The sequence below is a fragment of the Sturnus vulgaris genome, chromosome 7, assembly GCF_052056855.1.
Source record: "Sturnus vulgaris isolate bStuVul1 chromosome 7, bStuVul1.hap1, whole genome shotgun sequence".
In the NCBI taxonomy this organism is placed as follows: domain Eukaryota; kingdom Metazoa; phylum Chordata; class Aves; order Passeriformes; family Sturnidae; genus Sturnus; species Sturnus vulgaris.
Window position 1 is genome coordinate 6,087,886 of NC_142249.1, and position 25,050 is coordinate 6,112,935.

The window sequence follows — 25,050 nt, forward strand, 5'->3', positions numbered from 1 at the left end:
ACAAAGCAATGAACTTAAGATATAGTGGCAGGGGACAGGGGAAAGAAAAATAAAGAAGAACTTCAGTAATGAAATCCTGACTCTTTTCAAGTCAGCAAAAACTTTGCTCTGGAAGGAAAAATTTCATCTTTCCTCGTTTTTATTTGTTTGTTTGTTTTTGTTTCTTGTTGTTTTCTTGTTTGTTTTTTGGGGGGTTGTTTTTTCTGGTGTGGAGGAAAAGGGCAAGGTTTGTTTTCCCACCTCTCCACACTCGTGCTGATGCAAGGGACAAATATTTGGGCACCACCTAGGGACTTTTTCATTGAGGATAGTTTTGGGAGGAGCGAAGGTGGAAGGGGAGAGGACAAGGAAATGGAGAAGTAATTGGGAAGAGCAGGCAAATAAAGGCAGCAGCAGAGGATAAGCACTGGCAGAGCCAATGGCCAGAAGAAATTGCAGCTCTGTGCCCAGCAGAAAGGAAGACATCCACTGAAGAGCACCCAAAAAATGTTCAGAGTGTTTTCCAAGCTCAGGTTCACAACTGCAGGTTGAAGCTTGCTCTTCTCACTTGAACATCATCAGGTAGGCCAAAACCTCTTATGCTCCCACCCAAAGGATAACTCACCCAGTGTTCTGCCAGGCTAACACAGATATTTTAATGTCTGTGCTTAGGAAATTTCTGCCACTGCCTTGGAGGAGAACAGCATCATGCTCACCCTCCTGCAGGGACAGGGAGCAGTCAGCCTGTCAGTCTAAAATGGAGAGAATATTTCAAGATGTGAGCTTGACAATCCCTTGTGAACTGACCATTTATCTCCCAGCAATGACATTTTGCTACATATCTAGAGGTCTGCAGAAGGTTATTCTGGATGTGCTTCTGCTGGGTGATGAGAGACCTAGGAAGTTCAAAGCTGATAATGGACTTTCCAAACTGACAACCCAAACCTCTTCCAGTGGCTCCTCACAGTGGCTACAAATACACTGTAACCACACCGCAATTCCATTTCTCAAAGGTGAGTGCTTTTCTGTCAGTAAGTCATGCAAGAGAGCAAAAACTAATCAGCACTTAGGGACACTGTTTCCTCAGTGACATTTGCAGGATTTCTCCATCAGCTGCCAATGAACATCCGTCACACTGAAGGAACACTGTCTCCTTAACTTTACATCAGCTGCTGGCTGGGGACACTCATTTAAAACACAGCCATGTGTGCTTACAATAACCAGGAGCAATCTCCATTTGCTTGTTTTCTGCCTCTGAGAAGAAAGGGGAGGCTTAACAACCTCCCTGAAAGATCTTTGCCCCTACAGGCGAGCTCAGAGCACTCGGGACTCAGACCTTAACCTCCACGACTGAAATCAAAGCAAGGATGATGCAAGGAGAGAAAAAGCAGCTGCCAAGTGACCCCCAGAGTCCCTGCCAGATCCCTCTGGAGAAAACAGCCTGAGATTTCCAGAATCCTTCACACCTTCCCTGCAGCCACCACAGCTGCCTTCACCCCTGCTCTGAGAGGGTGAGAGAGACCACATTCTAGTCCAACAAAGAGAAAAGCACAAAACAAGATGGGAAAGAGAGATGGATCCCAGTGAAAACCACCAGACCTGCCCTCTCTCCTGCTCCACAGGTATCAGAATCCTGACCACCAGGCATCAATCTGTATTTTAGACACATTTGAATGAGATCATGGTTAACATTAGAGAGACTGTGCTGGCCTTTTCTGCAGCCTCAGCCAAAGCTGGGGGTAAATCCCACAGAAACCAGGGAATAAGGCAGGCTCTGTACAGGCAGCTGGGGCCCCAAACCCACCAACATCTCCCAGGACCCATAAGGGATGAAGATGCTATGAAGATGCTGCATGGCGTTACTAAGCCATCTGTCAAAGACACACGATTTTACAAAAGGATACAAGAAAAGCTCTCAATGGGTTTGGAGTTATATTTGAACATCAGCATTTCAGTTGTAGTACATGTTAATGATTGAGGGGCACAAGGATAAATATTTGGACAGCTGTCTAAGCTACATGGCTTGTTGGCATGTTTGTATTTTGTGCTTATGACTGTTATGACTCAAAAAATCAGATGTACAAGATCTGTTCACTAGAAGAAAGAAATATTCAAGAAATGGGCCTTTGTAACTACTCTTTTACCCTGAGAGCATCCCAGTTACTGCCAGTGGTAAGAAAAAAGATTAAATCACATTTGGATTTCTCACCCCAAACCTGAGGAAAAATCTAGAAACAATACAGGAAAATTCACCCAACTGGAAACCTCTCATAGATATCGATATCCTAGGAAAAAAAAATTCTGAGAGAAAAAAATTAATCCCAATTTGTGAAAGATCAGGCAGCTGAAATTTCTACAAGATGAGTCAGTCCTGGCACACACACACAGACACACACTTGCAAAAGATTTTTAAATAGAGGCTAATTTCAGCTGAAACTCAGCAGCGACAAGCACTTCTATAGATGACGATTTGGAATCTACATACCAGCAAAAGTAAATCAAGTGGGTGAAAGGGTTCTGAGACTACATAAAACAGTGCCTCTGTTTCCACTGAAAGCAGCCTGGGCTTGAGTCAGAACAGCCTCTCATCTTTGACTTCAGTGTGTGTGTGTAATGGATGTGAGAAAGTTTGCAGACCTTATAAATTCAACAGGATGAGGGAAGAGCAGAGCTCAGAGCCTGTAAAACCTATCAGCTGCTCAGGATTTCATCTGCAGAGATAGCAGGTAAAATCTTTATTCTGTTCAAATAAACAACAAAATGCTTGGATGCCTCATAAAGTCAAGACTTCAGAGCAGCAGCTTCCTGAATCTCGAAGTTCTGTCTTTCCTACAGAATTTATAAAGTCATAGTTAACAGGTGCTTCTTTTCTCCCCACGAAACAGTGATCTTCCATTGTCTGAGTACTCTGAGGAAAAAAGCAATCCACGGTTTATTCTAGGCAAACGCAGAGATTTCCAAAACATTGTTTTCTGCCCTATTCTGTAACATATTAAGCTTTCAGCAAAGCATAGGTCTAGGTAAAAAGTTTGACTGTCAGCTAAATTAAGTGTGAAGGATCTCACTTTAGTCCTGGACAGAAGGTTACTGTGTGTCAGAGTGGCATGACACCGTCTGCTTTGTGCTCCTCAGAGGGTGCTGGAACTTTGTTTTCCACACAACACCCCAACTATTTGAAGACAGCAAGCAATGAACCAGATGGCTCCTAACTCTCTCCAACAGCCTTTCTCTCCTGTATCCTGTTTTCCTAGAGTTTAAGCTGTTATCAGGATGAAATTATTTCTTTCAGGAAAAGACATTACTACTTTTCCACTTAATTTACATGCAAGAGATAGATCTTGTCATTAAAATATCTCCCCCACTGAAATCTCTTCAAAGAGTCCTTACAAATTTCTGCTTCCTAAAAACGAGACCTTCTACCTCTGACATGAAAACCTGATCACCTAGGTGAGGTATCTCACCACCTGACAACACAGCAGTCAAGATGGGACCACTGAAGTGAGATGATGGGATGAACCTGGGCCAGGCCTTCCCAGGGCAAGAAGGAACTGTTATCTGAGCAGCTCACAAGATCAGGGGACTTTCACATCCCTCAGCAAAGCAGAGCAGGTTGATCAGGGTGACCCTCAAGGAGATGCTCCTCATACATTTGCTTTACCTTGTGTTTGTGACATTAAACTGTCTCGCCCAGACTCAATGACTGCAGTTTCAGGTGGACAGAAAAAGATAAACATACACCACACATGACAGAAGAAAGGAACTACTAGCTGCTACCTTCCCTGAAAATGACAATTTCTGTGAAAAAGGGAATTGCCATCTATGTTACTGAGAACTGGTGAAGTACACAGACCTATATGAAGTTATTTTCCTTGCAGGAAAGACAATAATCTGTCCAAGTGTATAATAAGATCAGGCACACAGCCATGAAGAGTTACAGGTTGCTGTTAATAATAGAGGTTCAACTCTTAAAGCCACGTGACCTGGAAGAACATACTTGTGTACCTACAGCTTTTACAGCCCCTGATCTTCATTGTGAAATGCTGTTTTCCTTAGCAGAATTGAAAGCTTGTGATCAAACTCATTAGAATGAGAACTGCAGGTTGTGCAGTGATCTTGGAAAATACTGTCTTTCTTTTTAAGATGTATTTCAGGATTTATGACATTCCTTACATGAACTCAACCACTACAATGAAACCCCACATTTCTCATTGCATGAGGTGCTCATCTGGCTAGAAGTTCATCTTCTCCATTCTAGACAGCCTTATCACAGCTGAAATGAAAAAATTAAGAGTTTACCATCTCCTTATTTGCATGCTCATACAGTTACGAGTAACAACTCTCAGCACCATGCCATCAATTTTTTGCTATCCAAGTTGCAAAAGGGGCTCTTAAAAAGCACTCAGTACTGACTTACTCACCCTTGGTAATCCAGCATGATCCATGCTATGAGCAAAAGAGGCAGATGCAGAGGGCTGGCAATTCTCACAGGGGATTTGACTGACCACTGGCCCTCGGCGAGTGCCCAAAAAGGGGAGGTAGCAGCTTTTACATGGGCCAGACCTGCATCACAGCTAAAAATGACTTCAGCATTCATCGACGGCAGTAAGCAAATACTGAGTGCCTTTGAGAGCTCCCATCAAAAATGCGATTCCTAAAGCATGCTAATATGAAATACTGAAGAAAGGCTTCCATACCTTAAATTCCTCCAAGATTTTGTAATTTTTCCCATGATATTCACAAAAGTTTTTCACTTCCTTGCATTCTGGACAGCATCCGTTGTGTTCCACTTTTGTGCACTTTGGGTGGATTTTAGGGCATTCTGGTTGATCACAAACAGGTCCATCCTCAGTACAGACACAGGGACAGTTGGAATGTCCTGGGAAAAAACGTTCTCCCAGTTTGTACACAAAGCCACTGTCATCCACACAGCCCTTCCCCCGGTAATCATCAAAGATCAGATTGTCATTACTGGAGGCCTGGTCCCCCTCATCAGCAGGGTAATCTTCATGATTGATGGCAGCTGGAGTGACCAAACCAGGGAGCACAAACAGAAGTATCCAGGCTTCATGGATATGAAGAGCCATCCCCCTCCTCGGCTTCTCCATGGGACCTCAAAGCCAAATACAAACAGTTGCTTCCATAGGGAGACCAGTGTTGTGGTCTGAAAACAAACAGTTTCAAGTGAGAAAAAACTCAAAATTCAAGGAGTATTGACTTATAAAAGTCATTGTTTCAACCAGCACTAAAGAATAAATCCGAGTTTTTAAACTGCACAGATAACTACCACTGTTTTATTTGAATTAAACCTCTTCTTAATTACTGGTAAAGAGAACACAGCATGTGAAATACTTAAATTAGACACACATGCCTGGAAGCATATGACCATAAAATATCTCCAAAGGAATGGTGGGTCACAGAATCATCTAATTTTTACTTTCCTCATTTTTGCAGCTGAGCTTTTGGATGCACCAGAAATTAAACCAGCTGCCTGAAATCCCATGGTGGTGGGGAACTCAGAGGATTTTGAAGCCAAGTTTAAGAATGGTCTAAACCTCCTGTGGTGGCCCTTGGTGCAACGTGTGGAGCACAGCCCACTTCATTAAACCGAGGTGGGAAACCTGAGCTGAAAAAGGAGTTAAGCACAATCTGTTGTCAGATCTGTGTCTGATCTGAAAGATGGTGCTGGGGTAAACTTGGGCTGCGAGAGGTGGAGTAGTACAGAATCTTATTTACAGCATTTCTGACGAGGGACTTCCTGGGCTACCACCAAAGCCCAGCCGGCAGCAGGTACGTTCAACCCTGGCAGAAGCAAAGATGCAATTCACCTTCTCCATTATTCAGCATTTCAGTAATTCCCAGCAAAAAAACCCGTGGAGTGCAGGACGTTAAATGCCTGCATAACGCACGGAGCCACTGAAATGTGTCGGCCTGATTAAGCTGGAGCCTTTCTAAAACTTCGGAAGCGATGGAGCACGGCCCGACCCCGGGCGAGCTGTGCTGAAGTGGTGGAGTGAGGACGGACCCCGGCAGGCAGCCGGGCTTTGACTGACCCCGGCAGAGCCGGCGCCAGGCGAAGGCTCCGTGCCGGTGTCTTGGGAGCACTTCTGGCTGCCCACAGTGCCACATCACTGCCACCAACCTGCCCACACACCAGCCAGCAGCCAGTGCAAGCCGGGCAGCAAACTGCTTTCTGACCCCTCTTAAACAAAACCGGGCAAAGTATTCCAGGAAACTTTTACATGAGATGAAATATCAGCGTTACGTGGACTGCAGAACTACGGAGGCAGATGCTGGCACAAACAAACAAACAAAAAAATGGACTGTTGGGGTGTGTGTCATCCCTTCTTTTCCTCCATTCCCAGAGCATGCACACACAGGCACAAGGAGTCTACACAAACATGCACTAACCTACACACACAGGGAGCATTCCCCTCCACCCCTCGGGGAGACGTTTTTATATATTGGCATTTTTGGTGGACTGCAGATGTTCAGCAATTAATTCTCCCTTAATTGAAGCAAAAAAAAAGCAGCGGCAGGAGGAGAAAGCTTTAATCCCAGAGAAGCAGCTAAAGGATCCTGTTGACCAAGCAGTTTTTCCGAAGCCACAACAGAGGGAGACACCGGATATTACACAAGATTTATCAAATTCGAAAAGATATCTTCTTAATTGAAGTACTAGCTGTGTTTCCATCACAAGGACTATGCACCCTCTTGTTACTCCTATCAGCAATATCTACTCTAACATGCTGTTTGGAAATCCAGCGATTCATGCAGATACGGCTGCTTTACATATCTACAGAGCAGAGAATCTCCCCACCTAACGCTACAGGTAGGTTGCAACACTGCAGATTTGGGGGCATTTAGGGGGAGAAAAAAAGCAGCAAATAAAGTAATTGATATCTGAGGAAATATAAAACAATTGTGAGAATCTGCCGGAGTTTGATGAGGAAGCTCTCAAAACAATCTGTGTGTATATACATACATGTATATAAAAGTTCTCCCCAGATCATAAATAAGAGCACTACATTTTGCTACAGCAGCTGAGATGTCCCACAGCAACTCACAGGCACTCGGCTCGATCCTGGAAATCGGACAGACTGCAGACGTCTTGCACGGACAGATTTCAACAAGTAAACAAATGCTGCTTGGCTCAGAATTAGTTTGCAGCTTGAACTTTCTCATCATTTCTCATGCTGAGAGAGGCCAGGATCGTAGGTAAGTCTCTGAAACGTTATCCATCCGCCTTCCCTCACCCCAAGTGAGTAATTCACACCTACCTGATCAGGCTGGATGTGAAAGCTGAGAGGGGTCACAGGCCAACATGGACTGAAAGGTTAGAAACAGATTAGTGAAAGCAGTTCCTCCTAATCACGTTTTCGGTGTTGACTCACGGACAATCCCTTTTCCTCCACCTCCCATGGCAAAACGGGAGCGCGGCAGCCCAGCAACCACAACATGAGAACTGAGCTTTAACCCGGCGCCGACGATTCAGAGGGAGCAGGATTCGGGCGGTCCGGAGGCTGCGATGCCGCGGAGAAACCCCGGTGCCAGCAGCAGAGTCATCGCGGCGAACTTGGGCTGCATCTCCTCAGGTCTCGGGGCGGGCGGGGGAGAGAAAACAACCCATCCCTGTCCCCTCCCTGTGCCCGGCGGATCTCCTGCGGCTCCAGCTTCGCCTCGGCGGGGGAAGGGGGGGAGCGATGGCGGCTTAGGCGGGAGGCAGGCGGGGGAGGGCGGGCGCAGGAGCCCCGCGCCCGGCGGGCGGGCAGCCCCCGCGCCCCTCCGGGGACTCCCCGGCCCGGGCGCCGGCCATGCCCGCGCCGCGCAGCTCCGCGCTCCCTGCCTGCCCTTGTTACGATTAATTCTGCTTTTAGGGGGGTGGTGGGGAAAAAAAAGAAAAAAAAAAAAGAAAGAAAAAAAAAAAAGAAGAAGAGAGAAGAGCCGGGGGGCAAAACCCAAAAAATAATGCAGGGGCGGGGCGCTCCCGCCTCGGCCGCTGCTCCGCCTGCCGCTGGTTGGGGCTACGGCTTTCCTCAGACCTGCCGGTCCCCTCAGATCAACCGGCTCTCCTCAGCCCGGTTCCCCTCAGACCCACCGGCTGGAGCTCTCCTCAGCCCTGTTCCCCTCAGATTCACTAGCTGGGGCTCCCCTCAGCCCAGCTCCTCTCGGCCCCTCTCTCCCCTCAGATCCACCGGTTCGGACTCCCCTCAGCCTGGTTCTCCTCAGCCCGATTCCCCTCAGATCCACCGGCTGGAGCTTCCCTCAGCCCAGCTCCTCTCGGCCCCTCTCCCCCTCAGATCCACCGGCTCCCCTCAGATCCACTGGCTGGAGCTCTTCTCAGCCCGGTTCCTCTCAGATCCACCGGCTGGAACTTCCCTCAGCCCGGTTCCCTCAGATCCACTGGCTGGAGCTCTCCTCAGCCTGGTTCCCCTCAGCCCGGCTCCCCTCAGCCCGGTTCCCCTCGGATACGCGGGCTGGAGCTTCCCTCAGCCCCTCCGCGCTCTCCGGCTCCGGCTCATGGCCGCTGCCCCGGCGGTGTCCGGGAAAACATTCCCCATAGCTGCATTGTGGAAACTTCGCCTCGTCTTCCCACAGGCGGCTGCGCCGGGGAAGGGGCGCCCCGGCTCCTGTGGCTCGTGCTGCGCTACATTAAAAATCAATCTCCTTGCAATTCGGCTGCGTTGGCATTAGGCGTCATTGTAAAGCTGTTTCTCCAGAAACCACCAAAAGAGAGGTTCTTGGTGCTGAGGAAAACACGGTGACAGCAGAAAGAGGAAGAAATTGAGAGGTTTATTTGGATAAAATGCCAAATAATGCTGCGTTTGGGCGAATATTCCCTGAATAGCGCAAATACGAGCTATGAAGCTGTAAGCCTGCAGTGCTATTGTCAGATCGCTCTTGGGGAAGGCAATGAGGGCCAGGTGTGTGACTGCACCCAGGGCCAGGTGTGTGACTGCACGCAGCTCCAGGTGTGTGACTGCATCCAGGTCCAGGTGTGTCACTGTGCCCAGGTCCAGGTGTGTCACTGTGCCCAGGTCCAGATGCAAACCCTGCCATCGGCGCCCGCTGACAGCAGGTAATCCTGGCTGTGGAAGCGCACACAGCGCACCTCGACCCCAGGGCCACGCAGGATGGAGAGCTGGCCCACGGCCAGGCACAGCACCTTCACAGAGCCCTCGCTGCTCGCCAGAGCCACCAGGCCACCTGAAACACACAGCAAAGGCATCGAGGTTGGCAAAGGCTACACAAGAGAGAAGCGCTGTAAGTTTTGAGATGGTGCTTTCCTGTTTTCTGAGATAAATGTTCATGTTCTCCTCAAAAGGAGCCTGGCTACTTTGACAGAATCACAGAATCTGCTGAGTTGGAAGAGACCCACAAGGATCATGCAGTCCAACTTCTGGCCCTGCACAGGACACTGCAAGGGTCACACTATGTGCCCAAGAGTTTGTCTAAACCTTTCTTGAGCTCTGTCAGGTTTGGTGCTGTGATCATTCCCTGGGAAGCCTGTGCTAGTGCCCAACCACCTCCTGGAGAAAGAACCGTTTCCTAATATCCAACCTAAACCTCCCCTGGCACAGCTTCAGGCCATTCTCTCAGGTCCTGTCACTGGTCCCCGCAGAGCAGAGATCAGTGTCTGCCCCTCCACTCCCCCCCACAAGGAAGTTGCAAACCCTGGTGAGTCCCCTCTCAGTGTCCTCCAGCTGAACAGACCAAGTGCCCTCAGTCAGCTTCCCCTCAAGGCCCTTCACACTCTTTGTTGCCCTTTAGATGCTCTCTGGTAGCTTAATAATTTTTTTTATGTTACAGTGACCAAGACTGCACACAATACTCAAGGTGGGACTTCCCTAGTGCAGACCAGAGTGGGACAATCACTTATATTTGGATATAATTATTCAGGGACAGATTCTGATGCACAGACTGAGCACCAGAGGGCTAGATGCTCTCCTAATACCTGGAGGTATCAACATCAGACCATGCTTTTGACACTGCTTTTCTTGTACTGCTCTAAGACATGAGGATGTAAGTTTTCAGCTGAATTTCCAGAAGGTCAGGCATCTAACTGAACTGAGTGCTTGCTCCCTTATATCCTTAGGGAAAAAATGATAATTAAATCCTTAGTATAGAACAGGATTTAAGAGTAGAAAAAATAAAAGAAAACCTAAAAAAGGATATAAGGAGTTCTTAGTTTCCATGTGCTTTTTTTTGCAAATCAAATGGACTCAGTTTTCAACACTTTTAAGGAAGCAGAATGTGTTTATATGTTTATGTGCTTATAAGTTTATCTTCCTCCTTAAATAAAAGCAGAGGTAATAGCTGGTAAGTGATATGTTTATAGCACCTCTTACTTACCCAGCCTCCAGATAAAGGTTCTTTAGAAATTAACCACAATAATCATGAGTTTCACGTACAAAAAAAGAAAAAAAGAAAAAAAAGAAAAATCAATACATTAATTTCAAAGCTGATGTGGCCCTAACAACAATGGGATCACTGTACTGTCAGTCGTGATCTTGGTCAAACACCTTTTTCTGTTTGGAGCAAGTTCAATGCACTCTCCAAGTGATTACTGCTCTTCTTATGTATCAAGATTTTCTCTCTGAAAGCAAAGACATCACCAGCAGAAGAATAATTAATATTGACACTGACAAAGTCAGTCTGGCACCAAGGTCATAATTTTTGGGAAGATTATGAAAAACAGGAAATATTTTTCTATTTTTAGTAACTCAGGTTATTCACCAAATATCCAATGGGAACATACTGCCCAACAGACATGAGCACGGAGGAATTTATCCCAATTTTAACACTTTAGGGCCGTGGGTGTGCCTATGTGATGTACAGTTTATCCAGGGAATATATCGTTCCTCCATTCAAACTAGGTCATAACAATGATGTTCTCTATTCTGCTCATGAAGATCTGATGGCTTCATTTCACCATTTATCAAAAGAAACACGTAGCCTAAAACAGCTTGCAAATGCACTGAGAATATTTAACTACAACCCATGCTTGGTGTGGTCATGGGTATTTGTGCAAGAAAGGCAACTAGGAAGTAGAGCTAACCATGATAAATATGCCCTATTTGCAAACCTTTATAACTACCCAGTTTCTTCATCTAGAACAAAGCCTGACACAGCAAATATCTGTAGGATGGATTGGAGTGTCCAAAGCAGCAGATGTGAATATTTATTATAAACTCTCCTCCTGCAAAGTCTTTGCTGACAGAAGCATTGCATATGGATTGCACTTGCAGCGAGACTCTCCAGGCAATCTCTGGATGACTTCTCCAGGAGCCAAACAAATGCCATTTTGCCTGCAGCTCTGACACCACAACAGCTGGGCAGGGGGTTAATGTCACTTCCAGCTTCTCAAAGCCACTAATGAACCCAGTTGTTACAGAGAGGGACAGGCAGGACAAAAGGTTTGGACAGCTGCAGTCCACTTCGAGAAAGTCAGGGCAGGACAGAGTGACAACTGAGTCAAAATGTGGAAATGAGACAAAGCTTCAGCTCATTCATTCCCTGGGTTGAGCAGGGCAGGGACAGACCCCAACCCTGCGTTTTTCTGCATGCTTTGCTAGGTAAGTCACATGCCTGAAGCAAAACCATAGCACTCGTCAGCCCATGCCAGTATTCCAACAATCCTGGGAAATGACAAAGCCAAGAGGAAAATAGAGGGCATCAGTAAAAACCAGCCAGCTAGGAGGTGCAGTAGTACCCTGCACTGCCTCCATCTCTAGCACTCACTGGGGAAAGGATGGAGGTGCACTTGGCAGCCCTGCTGAAGAATGACTCATGTCACAGGAATTTTTCCCTGAGTTGGGATGTGTTGCTATCCCTGACTGTGAGTACAGCCACTTGCTGGCTCAGTAGCAGCAGGATGCACAGGCAGATGCATGTGAGGGGGGAATGCACAAAATGACAACATCTCATTTCTGTCACCCTTTATGTCAACGCTGATCTACGAGCCCATAACAATTTGCTCATTATAATGTAAATTTACTCCCTCCCTCCTTCCGAAAGGAGACGTTTCATTTTGGGAAGAGGGAACAAATTGTGTTTTATTGCTCTTTCAAAATTTTCTCCAATTAAGAAAGCAAACAAAAACTACCACATAATTGTGATGCAAAGCTGTATTTTAATGAAGGATACTAACTTGTCACTAACAAAGGCACTTTGATATAACACTGGAGGAAGATAAAAGCCTGAAGAGAGGTTGTTCTTCATACCTTTGACCCAACTGTCAGATGGGGCTGGTCTATGCAAACTCACTGAACTGAGCAGTTAGGCTGATTTGCATTGAAATGAAGACATTCTGCCTAGAAGATGCAAAGTCTCCACGACTCTGAGCTCTAGATCTCACAGCCCCTGGATCTCCAGCTCACAAGGCTTCCAGAACCTATTCTGGATCTGCTGGTGCACGTGGCAACATGGGGAGATAAATATTAAAAAAAAAAAAAATAAAAATTGCTCTGGCTGGCCCCACGCCACGCCAATCCTGAGCTCAGCCTTCTTCCTCAACCTGGCAGACAAGGAGTGATGACAAAGCACGTTGCCACCACAAAGAGACTCTACAGCAGCAGCCTTTGTACTAATCACAGCTGATCTGCTGTTGCCCATTGCTGGAACACTAGTCCTAATTCTTCTGATGTACCCCTATTATGTCCTTAGAATAACATAAGCTCTGACCATCTGGACACTTGCTTCAAAAAGGATGCAGTGAGTTGGAAAAGGTAAAGAAAGGTAGCAAAGCCAACTAAAGGTGCAGACAAAAAACTCTGTGCATTAAAATGTGCTTGGCTGATGGTGCTTATTCCACTTGTAAACCTCAGGGTTTAGTCCTTCCTTGGGGATCCACAGAGAAATGAGGAGCCAAGGCAGACCCTAGATTACCCCGAGGGGATGGTGAAACACAGGGTTTCCATGAAAATGCTCCTCCGAGTCCCACCTCACCCGGGAGCTGCAGCCAGAATCTGCAATTTCTGGACAGTCACCTTTCTGCTTGGACCAGGCTGAATTTACTCTGGGGAATCACTGCCCTTTCAACTCCTTTTTTCCCCAGCACTGGAGTTAAGTACTGCTGTAGGTTTCCAGTCCCAGTGTCCTACAGAGAAAAGCTCTGTTCTTGTCTCCAGACTGGCAATGCTCTTCGTTTTAGGCATTGATTAATTACAAGTGCAGTGCTCTTGTTTGGGTTGGAAATACATTTGTACTCAAAACAATAAAAATCGTCCATGCCCTTCTAAAAGAACTATTCCTGCTACAAAAACTGTATCTCTGCATTGTTTTGAGACCAGAGCTGAACCCTAAAATCATTTGGTGCCTCAGAGATAGTAATACTTTATTAATTTTTTTTTTCTTTTAGGATACATACCCCACTCTGGAAGAAGGGAGTAGTTAAAATTAATTATTTTGTAGGAAAATCTATTATTGTAAATTTTCCAAATGTATATAAAGTTATGGGCTTGATAAAGGCCATAGCCATAAAGTGCCAAAAGCAGGAATCTGCCAAAAATCCCACCAAATTTACTGGAATGTCCATACTGACCTAAACATGCAAACTTAAAAGCAAAGTTATTGCACTCAGTGAGGCTCAGTTATGTTAGATATAAGTAAGCAACCTGCTTTTTCTCATCTGCAAGGAACTTTGCATACCTGTGCAAAGGAATCCTAAGGAACCAAAGTCCCTCCTGTGAATACAGTATGAAATCCATCTCCTAATTTGAACCGGTGGATAAATTTAAAATAGTGCAGGCGTGTTGAAGCAATCTAATTTGTTACTGCATTTCTTCAGAAGATAGAACTAGACAAGATTAATTTGCTGGGTTGATGGCTCCAAATTACTTGGGGTAAGAAGAACAAAACCTGTACTTGTCAAAAGGCAGTTTGACAATTTATATTTCATAAGAGCCTAACAGAAATCACAGCCATGATTACTGTCTTCTTTGTACAATGGATTTTGAGTGAAACCTTGCCAGGACCACACTACACACTGCTTTACATGTCCAAACAGCTGGAAACTGTGACAGGTCTGGAGCAAACCACCACCACTCCCCAATGGTGAGCCTTTTTATATGCCCATTAAAGCATTTAACTTTTCTTTGAGCAAATCAATTTACTAATTCTGTAACATTCCATTATCAAATAATCTGAAAGTTCTGTTTTAGCCTGACAGTATTTCATGTTTCTGGAGCAGCCTAGTAGTTTCAATGCTAATAAAATAGTGTTGGAACAAAAGTCACAAACTCCACAGCTCCCCAGGCACATGAGGCTGAGACATCCTTCCTGATAACTGGCACTGTTTGCTCTCTCCCAGTAATAATTTCCATAGACTCAGCAGCTCAGGTGCACTCTTCTGCTCAAACGTGGGGCAGAACAAGGACAGTGACAGATCAAAACTTCTCTCTGCTCCAGCAGCTCTTCCTCTCAGGGACAACACAGTAGTGGAGGAGCAGGATTTGGGCAGTCGTTTCAGCAGACTTCCTTGCAAATAATTCTGATGTGATAACTTCCCCAATTTAAAAATTACTTGCACTGCCTAACTGTAAGCAAAGTATCCACCTTCAAAGACAAACCCAGCTATTTCTGGGTTTAAATTAAAAAGAAAAAAAATCTTGCGTGGATTGAAGAAATTCTGTTTATCATAACTGCATATAGAAGCCTGAGACCATTCTTGATGGAATAACATATCAAAGAAAGCAAGCAAGAAAAGCTTTGATCAATAGGGAAATGGTTTTTATACACATCAGAACCAATTTAAAGAATTCTCTAGGATCAATTTAGATAGACAGAAATGCTTCTCAGCATTTATTACCTGTGGAGGGAATATTGATCCCATCCATTGATTTCTCCTATGCATGTAGAGCAGCATCTGGTTTTGTTGTGTGGGTTTTTTTCCAAAGAAATGACCCAAAGTGGAAGGCATCAAGAAACTACTTATATTTTAAGGACTTACATTAATGGTTCAACCAGTTGTCATTACTCAGAACTTTTAAACTCTGTTCAAGAATAGTCAGAATGTATTTTAGCTTAATTTGGGCCCATGATTATTAGTCAATGGAATATATTTTAAGATAAGTGGGGTTTTTTGAACCTTACTTACTAAAGGCTACCAATTCCTTACATAACACATTACATCAAACATATTTTCTTTCCCTTTTCAAAAGGAATGTCTCTTCATGGTAATGTTACAAATTGTACAGCCCTAATGGATTACATTCCCTCTGAATTAAGGTCTTTTGTCATTATTGGAGTTACAACCATTTGCATCATCATCAGGATCCCTCAGCCAGGAGTCTCCTAGGAATTGGGCACCTCTCAGGTGAGATGTGAAAGGTAAAAATACCCAGTCCCTCCCTTTAGTAATTTGGCTAACAATTTATGTGCTTGCCTACATAAAAGCAAATGGAATATTTACAAAGGCTGCAAACTGTGATTGCAGTGGCTGTAGATAAAATTCTTCATTACTGTCACACTAAGCAGAATGTTATTTACCAGGCAACTGATTTCAACATATGATAGATGGTGGACCATTTTTTTTTTGTTCTATAAACAGCTTTCAACAAATATAACAACTATTTCTTCTACACTATGTTTTGCTTAGGAATGCACTTTTTGACATTATTATAAGTACTCCATTCTCAAATGTGAGTAAAAAATCCTGTATATTCTTGTAGAAATAATGATTACCCCCTGCTCCCTTTGTCTTCACACTCTATTTAGATCTTTCAAGGGACAGGGCATAGAAGAATAATCTTGAGCAGTTTTTAATTCACTTGCATCAATTCACTAAATATTCTCAGTAATAGAGACCAAAAGGCAAGCTGGGAAAGAGAGTCTTGTCCAAGAATCTGCTGATACAGGTGTTTAATACACCTGTTTAATACAAAATAAAATCCTTTTGTCATTCTCTCTAGTGACTTTTTTCTTTCCCCTTTCTCAGAAGTATTTAAATAGACATAGATTTGGCAAAGCATATTAGGGAAAATTAGCTCATCTCAGAGTGCACTTAGACTCGTGACTCACCGTGTGCATGTGAAGTCATTCAACTCAGTGCAATCATGTGCTCAAATGAGGCAGGATCAGGGCACCACAAACAGAGTCATTACTGCAAAAAGGACTTAAAGGACAAGGTCTTGGAATGAGCAAACTACTTGTTTGTTTGGCTTTCAGCAGGACAGCAACAGTCAGGCCTCCTAAACAGAAAGGCAGCTTTTTAGGCTGAGTATGGCCATGAGGTGCAGGTGTCCTAGACACAAGTATCATAAAAAGGTAGTAACAGGAAAGTCAGTGCAGAGAAGTTTCTCAGGCAAAGTATTCAGTAGACATTTACAAAGGTGGAAAGGGATTCTCTTGGAACACAGGAAAACCTCAAATTACTCAAGCAGTGTGTTAGCAGAAATTCAATTCACATCTTAAAAAATCTGCATGTAGAGATTTGGCCTGGCTGATAAATGAGTGTGGAGCAGGATGTGGCCTGATGCATTTCCCTCCAAAGAGTAAAGGCACGGAGTAATGTTTGGCTGATGGAAAAAGGGGACTTCTCTTAACTTCTTACTCTCTGGAACTGTGACCTAGATGAAGGGGCATTATTCCTGGAGCTTAAACAGATCTCAGACCTTGACAAATCTTCTTCAAGCAAGAAATCACCAGAAAGTTACTCAGAGCAAAGAAAGCATTTATCTGATAGAAGAAAATCCTTTATATAAAAGAACTTAAAGCTTTTTTATAAGGATTTCTATACCCAGACCATTACTGTAAAGCTCCCTTTCAGCTGGACTTGAGCTTGTTTATAATAAGTTTTAGTTGGCCTTTTTGAAATAATTTTGGATTTTTAAAGTCGTTTCAAAACAAAGCAAAAAGTATTAAAGCAGAAACTTTTGAAGCAGCGTCTTCAAGATGTCAAAACCTTTCTGGATGTGTTAACGAGGCATGTTGAATATATTAAAAAATAATATACTGAGAATAAAAGGAAAACACCTTCTTGTCTAGGACTGGCTTTTTGAAATGAAAATGTCTGTCACAGCAGAATATTTTAATGCATATAATAGGAAGGCACTTGTCTAGCTTTCAGTGTTACCTAGAATATCTGTATGTGGGCACATGTGTAAGTTGGTGTTTCCAAGGGAATCTACCTTGAGGGAAAAAAAAAAAAAACGATGAGGAAGGATCAAGCCATCCTGGCAAAAATCCTTTGATTGCTACCAAGTGTGGGACCTCGGGCCCAGGAAGCTGTTCTGAAATCACAAATCCCAAAAGGCAGATTTGGTTTTGAAGTCACCACTAAAGGGGAGGTGTTGAGTGAGCTGCATTGACAGGGAGCTGCCAGGAAGGTTGGCTGAGAAACTCCTGAGAAGGTGTCATGACTACTGGTGCTGCTGCAGTTGTGCTTGTGCTGCCCAGGGCAACAACATGACAAAAATGTCACATTTTAAGAAAGCAACAGAGGAAAAGAGGAAAGATCAGTATCATCTGGTGCTATTCAAAACGGAATAAATCACCATTAAATTATCTGCAGGAGTTGCCAAGCGGAACCTCTCCTTGCAAAGAAACTTTCTGAAACACTTTTTATGTGATGGCAAATGCTCCAGAGCATGGTTATGGTTCACATTTAGATCTTGTTCTGAAGAACAAGCTTTTGTCTTCTGTTAAATTTATATATTGGAAGCAGCATGCCAAGTACTGTACTGCAAGTAGCACTATCTACAGAACACATTAGCTGTTTTCTTGTTTTTTCAAGAGTTGCACTTACATTAACTAAAAACTTTTATTAAGAAAAAGAATACTTACTGTTGGGCTAACTGAGAAAAATTAAGTCACAGCAAAATTTCTGTCACCACAAATTGAAAGTTATTCTAGTTTCTGCTACAAGTGAGGTCCTTGAATATAGATTTGAGTGCAAAATCATGCTTTCCTCTGGACTTCTTACCTGGGTGCAGCTGTATGTGTTTTAGGCATTGGTATGTCTCACTTTTAGGAATTCAGTGAAGTTGAGCAGTGTATAAAGAGATAAAAAATTTCAGGTGTGCAGGAACATAGCTCTGACTAATGGAAACACCATGTTAAAAGCATTCAGAGAATAGAAGATAACCTTTGTATTAATGCTCTGTTCCTTCTCCTTTCCCCACTTTGAGATGCCTGCAGCCATTCAGTGAAAGCCTCCCTGATCCTCCTGCCCTTCTCGAGTGATAAGATGGATATGCTTGTGTTACAGAAGATGAGACTGGGATATGAACACTGATTTATTTTTCCCTTGGATAGCATATGCATCATCTTTTCCATTAACTCTAAGGGAATGACCAGATGTGTAATCATTTTTTGACATGGAGTGGGATTCATGTCATCTAACATTGCCATTGCACAGTGGATTCAGTTCATCCAGGCTCCTTCTGCAGCTGCCAGGGAGGAAAACTCCCTTTTCCCAGGATCTCCCCTGCCTCTGGGACAGCAGATGGCTAGCTCTGTGTACTGACTACAGAAGGACCTCCACAGCCCCTTCTCAGACAGCTCAGGCAGGGTGACACTAAATCCCACCCAGGAATCCCTCAAAGACATTTTTAAAGAGAATTCCCTAACTTGCACTGCTGATAGATGTGTAAACCAGAGCATCTGCAAATCTACCTAGGCACCTGTATTCATCTAAAGCCAGACTTACATAGGCAATGACCTCCATTAAACCCAAATCTTAATCATTTGGTGCAGCTCTCATGCTGTAGCAACAATCCATAATTTCAGTAGCATTTGATAGCAAAGCAGATCATGTCAACATTTTGTAACCCTGTTAACTCTGAGATAATGGACTTGTCTCTGCTATATTTCTAAGCTTATTGGAATGGACTGTAATTAGCACTTCCTTTTTTTTATACAAATTTCTTGACCCCCAGAGCCAGTTCTTACACCACAGTTAATAACTGCTGCAGGTGATCAAAGCCTGAGATGGAGGTGGGACACAGGCCTAGAAGTCAAACGTCAATTTACTTCCAGAGTTTAAGCAAGAGTCATGAAAACTACTGCTTCAGGGGAAAAGCACTTTCAAGGGAAGGTAATATTTATTTTGCTTTTTCTCAAAATGTTCTGTTTAAGTGTTTTACCTCTGAATATGCTCCTTAAAGAGAGATTCAGCGTCCTTATGAGCCCAGACCAGAGCAGCTCTGGCTAAACATTGTGGATTCCTAATGCTTTGTGCACTCATCAGTCTTTCCTAGCAAATAAACAGGAAACACTTATGTTTTGTCCTTAAAGCTAGTTTCTTGTTACCATTATTATTTCAAATTTAGAGGATGATCTAATGTATGTGGATTCTGTTTGTGTCAAGCCAAGTCCTTTGCTACACGATGCTCCCAGGACATGGAGGCTCATGTGGGGTAGATTAAAGCCCTGCTGAGGTGACTGGGAAAGCCAGGCTTGGCTTGTGCTGTGTGTGCCTCCAGTTCAGGCTGAGGATCCCCTCCTGACTGTGCAGTGTCCCATCTGTTGTAGCTGTCTGGGCATCTTCTCTGGTGGCTGGAAAGATATAAGTCAGATAAAATGTGCTCTGCACATCCCTACTCTCCGTTCACTCCATGGCTGGCTTGAACAAAGAATCTCATTTTTAGGTGGTCAAATGGATGGAGCTCAATGCCACCCTTAATCTCAAACTTCAGCTCTCCCAACTCAAGTTGGGGTTTTTTGTCTGTTTATAAAACTTCCAGGATAAAAAAAATTGGAGATTTTAAATCTTGATCAGTGCAGCCTTCAGATGTTGCATACACTATCACGATGTTACAAGTGAAGCAGTGCTGCAGAGTGACTTTGATCTTTCTTCCACATTACAAATAAATAGTATTTCACTATGGTAGTAAAACCAGACAGATGGACACACAGGAAGACTGAAAACAAAACAAAAACCCTAAGTAGAAAACTGGGCTTAATAAAATCTTCTCCAAGTACAAGCTCCAAGAGTGTCCCTTTAACTTAAGCAGGTCATTGTCAAGAGTGGCATCTCTGTTCAGCTGCTCCTTTAACTAAACATTCCTATTACTGTCATTCCTCAGGTTGTCATATTCACTGCCTTGACAGCACAAACACTGTGCTGTAAAATCTGTCAGAAAGGCCAGTTGATTTCCTACATCTTCTGACACTTGCAGGTCTTTAATATCAGGCTGTCAGAACACCTGAGAGAAAGGCAGGTGCTTCCCTGCTCAGGGCTGTTACTGTGACTACCATCACACATACTTTAATCATTAGCCTTATACTACTGTGAAATCCTCACTTTTATGCCCTTGGAGTCCCATGCCAGAAAATGCTGCTGGCATCAATCTATCATAGAGGTTAGCTGGCTCACTAACCCATGGAGTTCTATAAGTAAAAAGAAGCCTTTATGTTTTACAAAGCTTATATAGTGTTTTCTTAAACTTTCTTCTGTGACTTTTTTTAAAATTTATTTTTTGCAGAGGGGAGCTGTAGTAGGTGTAACAATTACTCAGTGACAGGCGTAGGTGAAACTCAGCTGCTTAAAATAAACCCCTCTGTGCCAGGACCCTTTTGTCTTTGGGTGTACTCATGGAGCAGATGAGCTTGGTGGGCAGTGAGTTTTCTGTAATGCAAAACTCCTTTGATTCAATATTAAAATGAAACTGAGAGAAGAAGAACAAAAGTAAATCAGACCAGAACAGTCCTTGGCCTTTAACTGTTTATGGCACTCCCTTTAGAGGGATGAGAGCATCTGTAATTCTGCTCCTGCTCAGCCGTTGTCCCCCAGTGAATTGTGTTCCTGGGCAAATAATTATCCTGGGATAGGCCTTTCTGAATCTCTCCTCTTCTAGCCCTCTGCTTGGATACAGAGAAACATCAATGAAAAGCTGTTAAAAAGGATTTTATAGCCCCCAGATCAAGGTGCTGGTGAGATGTGGCAACTACCAAGAGCCCAGTTGATCACAGGGTGTGACACAGTGCTACAGAAGCCACACGGGTGATGGATTTAGGAAACCCCACTCCAAGAACAAAGAATGTGATAAGCAAAGCATGTACTTCCAGGTGGTATGAGTCAGGTAAGCCACCAGGATGAATGTTGTGTAGCTTTAAGTGACTGTATTGATGCTCCAAGAGTTTCTGCTCACAGAGAGGAGAACAAAAATTTAGGTCTTTATTGCTTTAATTGCTAAAGAACATTTGCTGCAGGAACTAATAACTTTTTTTTGCACAAATCCACGAACGCCCCACACGAGCATTACTGGAGAATCAACAGAGCTGTGGCTTATGGACAAGTTTGGAGATCAGTTCCAATAAGTGCCTTGCTGCCTGACAGCACAGTTCATTTAATTTCCCTGGGCCTCAGTTCTCCATCTGCAACAGAAACCTGAATCACCACTTTGTTCAGCTCATCTCTTGAGGCTGGCTGGAGTGGAAACTTCTACAGCTTGTCCAGTGGAGCGTCTGGGCATTCTTGAAAAGAATCATAAATAATCACAGAATGGGTTGGGTTGGGTTGGAAGGGACCTCAGAAGTGGTGTAAGGCAGCAGCAGTTCTTCTGTGTGCTCTGTGTGCACCCAGAGCATGGAGTGAACCTTGGGGGACACACAGCCCTTGGGCTGCCAAATCCCCCTCTCCTGTCCTCAGGGCATGGCCCAAGCTGGGTAGGGAGTGTGGGCTGGCTGCTCCTGCCTGGAGTGGCTGCTGCTGTCGGGGTAACAAACACAATAAACAGTGTTTGTCATCACGGCATTTATGACACTAATGCTGAACTGCTGGACAGCATCCAATAAAAACCTACGGTGAGGTAATGGGACAGAGCTAGAAAGTGCTGAAAAGGAATCCCCAGCTAATATAGCTCTGATGGTTCTGAGTATACACAGAATATCTTGTAATACTACAGCTAAGTGATAGTTAAATAAACAACAAAGGTAATTGTAGGGTAGTTCAGTTGCTTTGCAGATTTATGATGCTTTGAAGGCAGCTCCTTGCAGTGCTCCCTGCCAAGGTTTTCAGTGGGGTTAACGCTTTTGACTCCTCTGCTTTAAGTGTCTGGAAGATATGAATTGTGTTTCACTTGCTGTCCTGGACTGACTGGGACATTGCTGCTTTTATTCACGGCCAAAAAATAGTTTTAATTCTTTATGGATTATTCATCCCTTGCCTGAGAAGCCAGCATAGGTCAAGTCTGAATGAGTTTGTCTCAGACCTGGCAGACCGGCTGCTCTTTCAAGCCTAAGTCCATGACGTGCAATGGTTTCCAAAATTAAAATGTCCTACTAGACCCAGGCAGTTTCTGATGTATTAGATTAAGATATAAAATCTAACTGTGAACCCCTTGAACTGTGTTCCTTTTCCTTGAACTTGCCATTTGCAATCCTACTGATTGCTTGGAGACATTAGTTGCTCTTTCCTGTGCTCACAGAGCCAGTTACACACGAAAATTGTGGTGGTAGGGCTTTGTAAATTCAATTCATCCCCTTCCTAGGACTACATAAGCATGGGTAGTTTGAATTATTTTCATTTAAATCCAGGTTTCCAAAGCAACACTGTCAAATAGAGGCATCCACCTTTCTCATCTGCTGGATGACTCTGGCTGATACTTAGGCTGTCAGAGTCTCCAAAAGAAGGAAGACTGCAGTTCTCCACTACCATATTATCTTTTCTCACTGCTCTTATATTTTGGCAAACCTGCAGTAATAGGAAGTAATTCTAGCTTGTAAGATCTGAGAAGAATTGAATGCAAATCCCAATGCATAGCTTTCATATCTAAATATGTAATTTTCTGCAACCTCCCTGTCTCCTCCTGATTTACCCAAAAAGCTGGTGAATATTTTGCTATTTCCCCTTTCTTTTGAAACATAGGCTGTGCTAATAACTCTTTTCCTTCTCCAGCAATAATTTTCCTCCTTCTTATACTGAAGCTCAGCCCCTACCTGCAGATGTTGTTCTCAGTCTAGCCTGGTTCTTCTATGTCCTCTGCTACACCTGTCCAGTTGTTTACTCCACATTCCTTATTCTTCACTTTCTCACCTGTGCCTCAGGTGGTCCCATGGTCGGTCAGCCATCCATCCATCCATCATCCATCATCCATCCATCCATCCAGCCATCCATCCATCCATCATCCATCATCCATCCATCCATCATCCATCCATCATCCATCATCCATCCATCATCCATCCATCATCCATCCATCATCCATCATCCATCCATCATCCATCCATCATCCATCATCCATCATCCATCCATCCATCCATCATCCATCATCCATCCATCATCCATCATCCATCCATCCATCCATCCATCCATCCATCATCCATCATCCATCCATCATCCATCATCCATCCATCATCCATCCATCCATCCATCCATCCATCCATCCATCATCCATCATCCATCCATCCATCATCCATCCATCATCCATCATCCATCCATCATCCATCCATCATCCATCCATCATCCATCATTCATCATCCATCCATCCATCCATCATCCATCATCCATCCATCATCCATCATCCATCCATCCATCCATCCATCCATCCATCCATCCATCATCCATCATCCATCCATCCATCATCCATCCATCATCCATCATCCATCCATCATCCATCCATCATCCATCCATCATCCATCATCCATCCATCATCCATCCATCATCCATCATCCATCATCCATCCATCCATCCATCATCCATCATCCATCCATCATCCATCATCCATCCATCCATCCATCCATCCATCCATCATCCATCATCCATCCATCATCCATCATCCATCCATCATCCATCCATCCATCCATCCATCCATCATCCATCATCCATCCATCATCCATCATCCATCCATCCATCATCCATCCATCCATCATCCATCCATCCATCATCCATCCATCCATCATCCATCCATCATCCATCCATCATCCATCCATCATCCATCATCCATCCATCCATCCATCCATCCATCCATCCATCCATCATCCATCCATCCATCCATCCATCATCCATCCATCATCCATCCATCCATCCATCCATCCATCATCCATCCATCATCCATCATCCATCATCCATCCATCATCCATCCATCCATCCATCATCCATCCATCCATCATCCATCCATCATCCATCCATCCATCCATCCATCCATCCATCCATCCATCCATCATCCATCCATCCATCCATCCTTCCATTTATCAGGATAACACATCCTTTCCCCACATCCATCTCCACACTGAACCTGCTATTCTCCTGAACATTTCCAACTTGAAGCACTGGTTTGAACACTGTTTTTGTGATTTACATATTCTTTTGATGATTTCCAAATAAAATCTTTGTCATTTAGCTTTCGAACTAATATATTAACACAGCCAGGCCTCTTTAACTCCTGGATTACTAAATCATCTACATGACTATCCTGATGAGACAAAAAATGATGGTACAGAAAATCACTTGGAAATTCCATCCTCCACAAAATTTTAAATGCCTTCTGTATTATTCTTAATTAGTAATCACTTAATAATACTGTCCTGCCATAGTCCTGGAGGAATTACAGGAATTAACCTGAGCTACTACAATGCACAGTTTTCCTTGTCAGAACACAAGTCTTACTCTCACAGTGCCACAGCACAGACACAGGCCCTGCCCAAGAAAAGCTTTGGCCCCATGGTGGGACAGGGTTATCAGCCACATCTCACCAAAGAAACCAGCCTTTGTCTTTCTTCTTCATTTATACACAAAGAATTCAAACAATGATATTAGGGCAGAATCCCAGGATCTTATTTGTATACAAGGAAAGCTATGGGTTATGCTGTGCTCCTCCTCATTGGACCTTGTAGTCCTTGTACTCCTGTGATTCTATCCCCATGGATACAGATCTCTTTCATCTCTTTCATCTGTATGCTCCAGGTGAATGGATGATTCCCTAATAGTGTTAATGTTTGTTATTAACTTTTAATAACTTCCACAATTCAATTAATTTGACATTTCCATTAGACAATTGTGTCTGTTCTTTCTTTCCACTGTAAGTGAGTCTAGATCTTTGAGTTAAAGCTGCAAATGGATGCAGCTTCAATAAATGACATTTGTTTTAAAACAGGGCTCCCATCTGGTTCTAGAGTTTCGCAAAAGCTGGAAAT

The 25,050-nt window shown here is 43.8% G+C and overlaps 2 protein-coding genes across 6 annotated transcripts in view; both read right to left on the reverse strand.

The window, feature by feature from the left end:
- Window positions 1-7,667, reverse strand: part of VWC2L (von Willebrand factor C domain containing 2 like) — a 43,727-nt gene extending 36,060 nt beyond the window's left edge. Inside the window, exons 1-3 of one of the 5 annotated variants that reach the window (XM_088167650.1) lie at window positions 7,257-7,654; window positions 7,044-7,172; window positions 4,674-5,089 (exon numbers count right to left, since the gene is read on the reverse strand). In XM_088167650.1, coding sequence (XP_088023776.1) covers window positions 4,674-5,089; window positions 7,044-7,164 — 537 coding nt within the window. In that variant the 5' untranslated portion in view covers window positions 7,165-7,172; window positions 7,257-7,654. Of the gene's footprint in view, window positions 1-4,673; window positions 5,141-6,387; window positions 7,019-7,043; window positions 7,177-7,256 lie in introns of those variants that run through there. The other 4 variants (XM_014882011.2, XM_088167653.1, XM_088167651.1 and 1 more) reach the window with 4 other exon arrangements.
- A 1,081-nt stretch (window positions 7,668-8,748) lies between these two features.
- SPAG16 (sperm associated antigen 16) overlaps window positions 8,749-25,050 on the reverse strand; it is a 360,207-nt gene continuing 343,905 nt past the window's right edge. Inside the window, exon 16 of the mRNA XM_088167654.1 lies at window positions 8,749-9,183. Within this exon, the coding sequence (XP_088023780.1) occupies window positions 9,002-9,183 (182 nt within the window). The 3' untranslated portion in view covers window positions 8,749-9,001. The remainder of the gene's footprint in view (window positions 9,184-25,050) is intronic.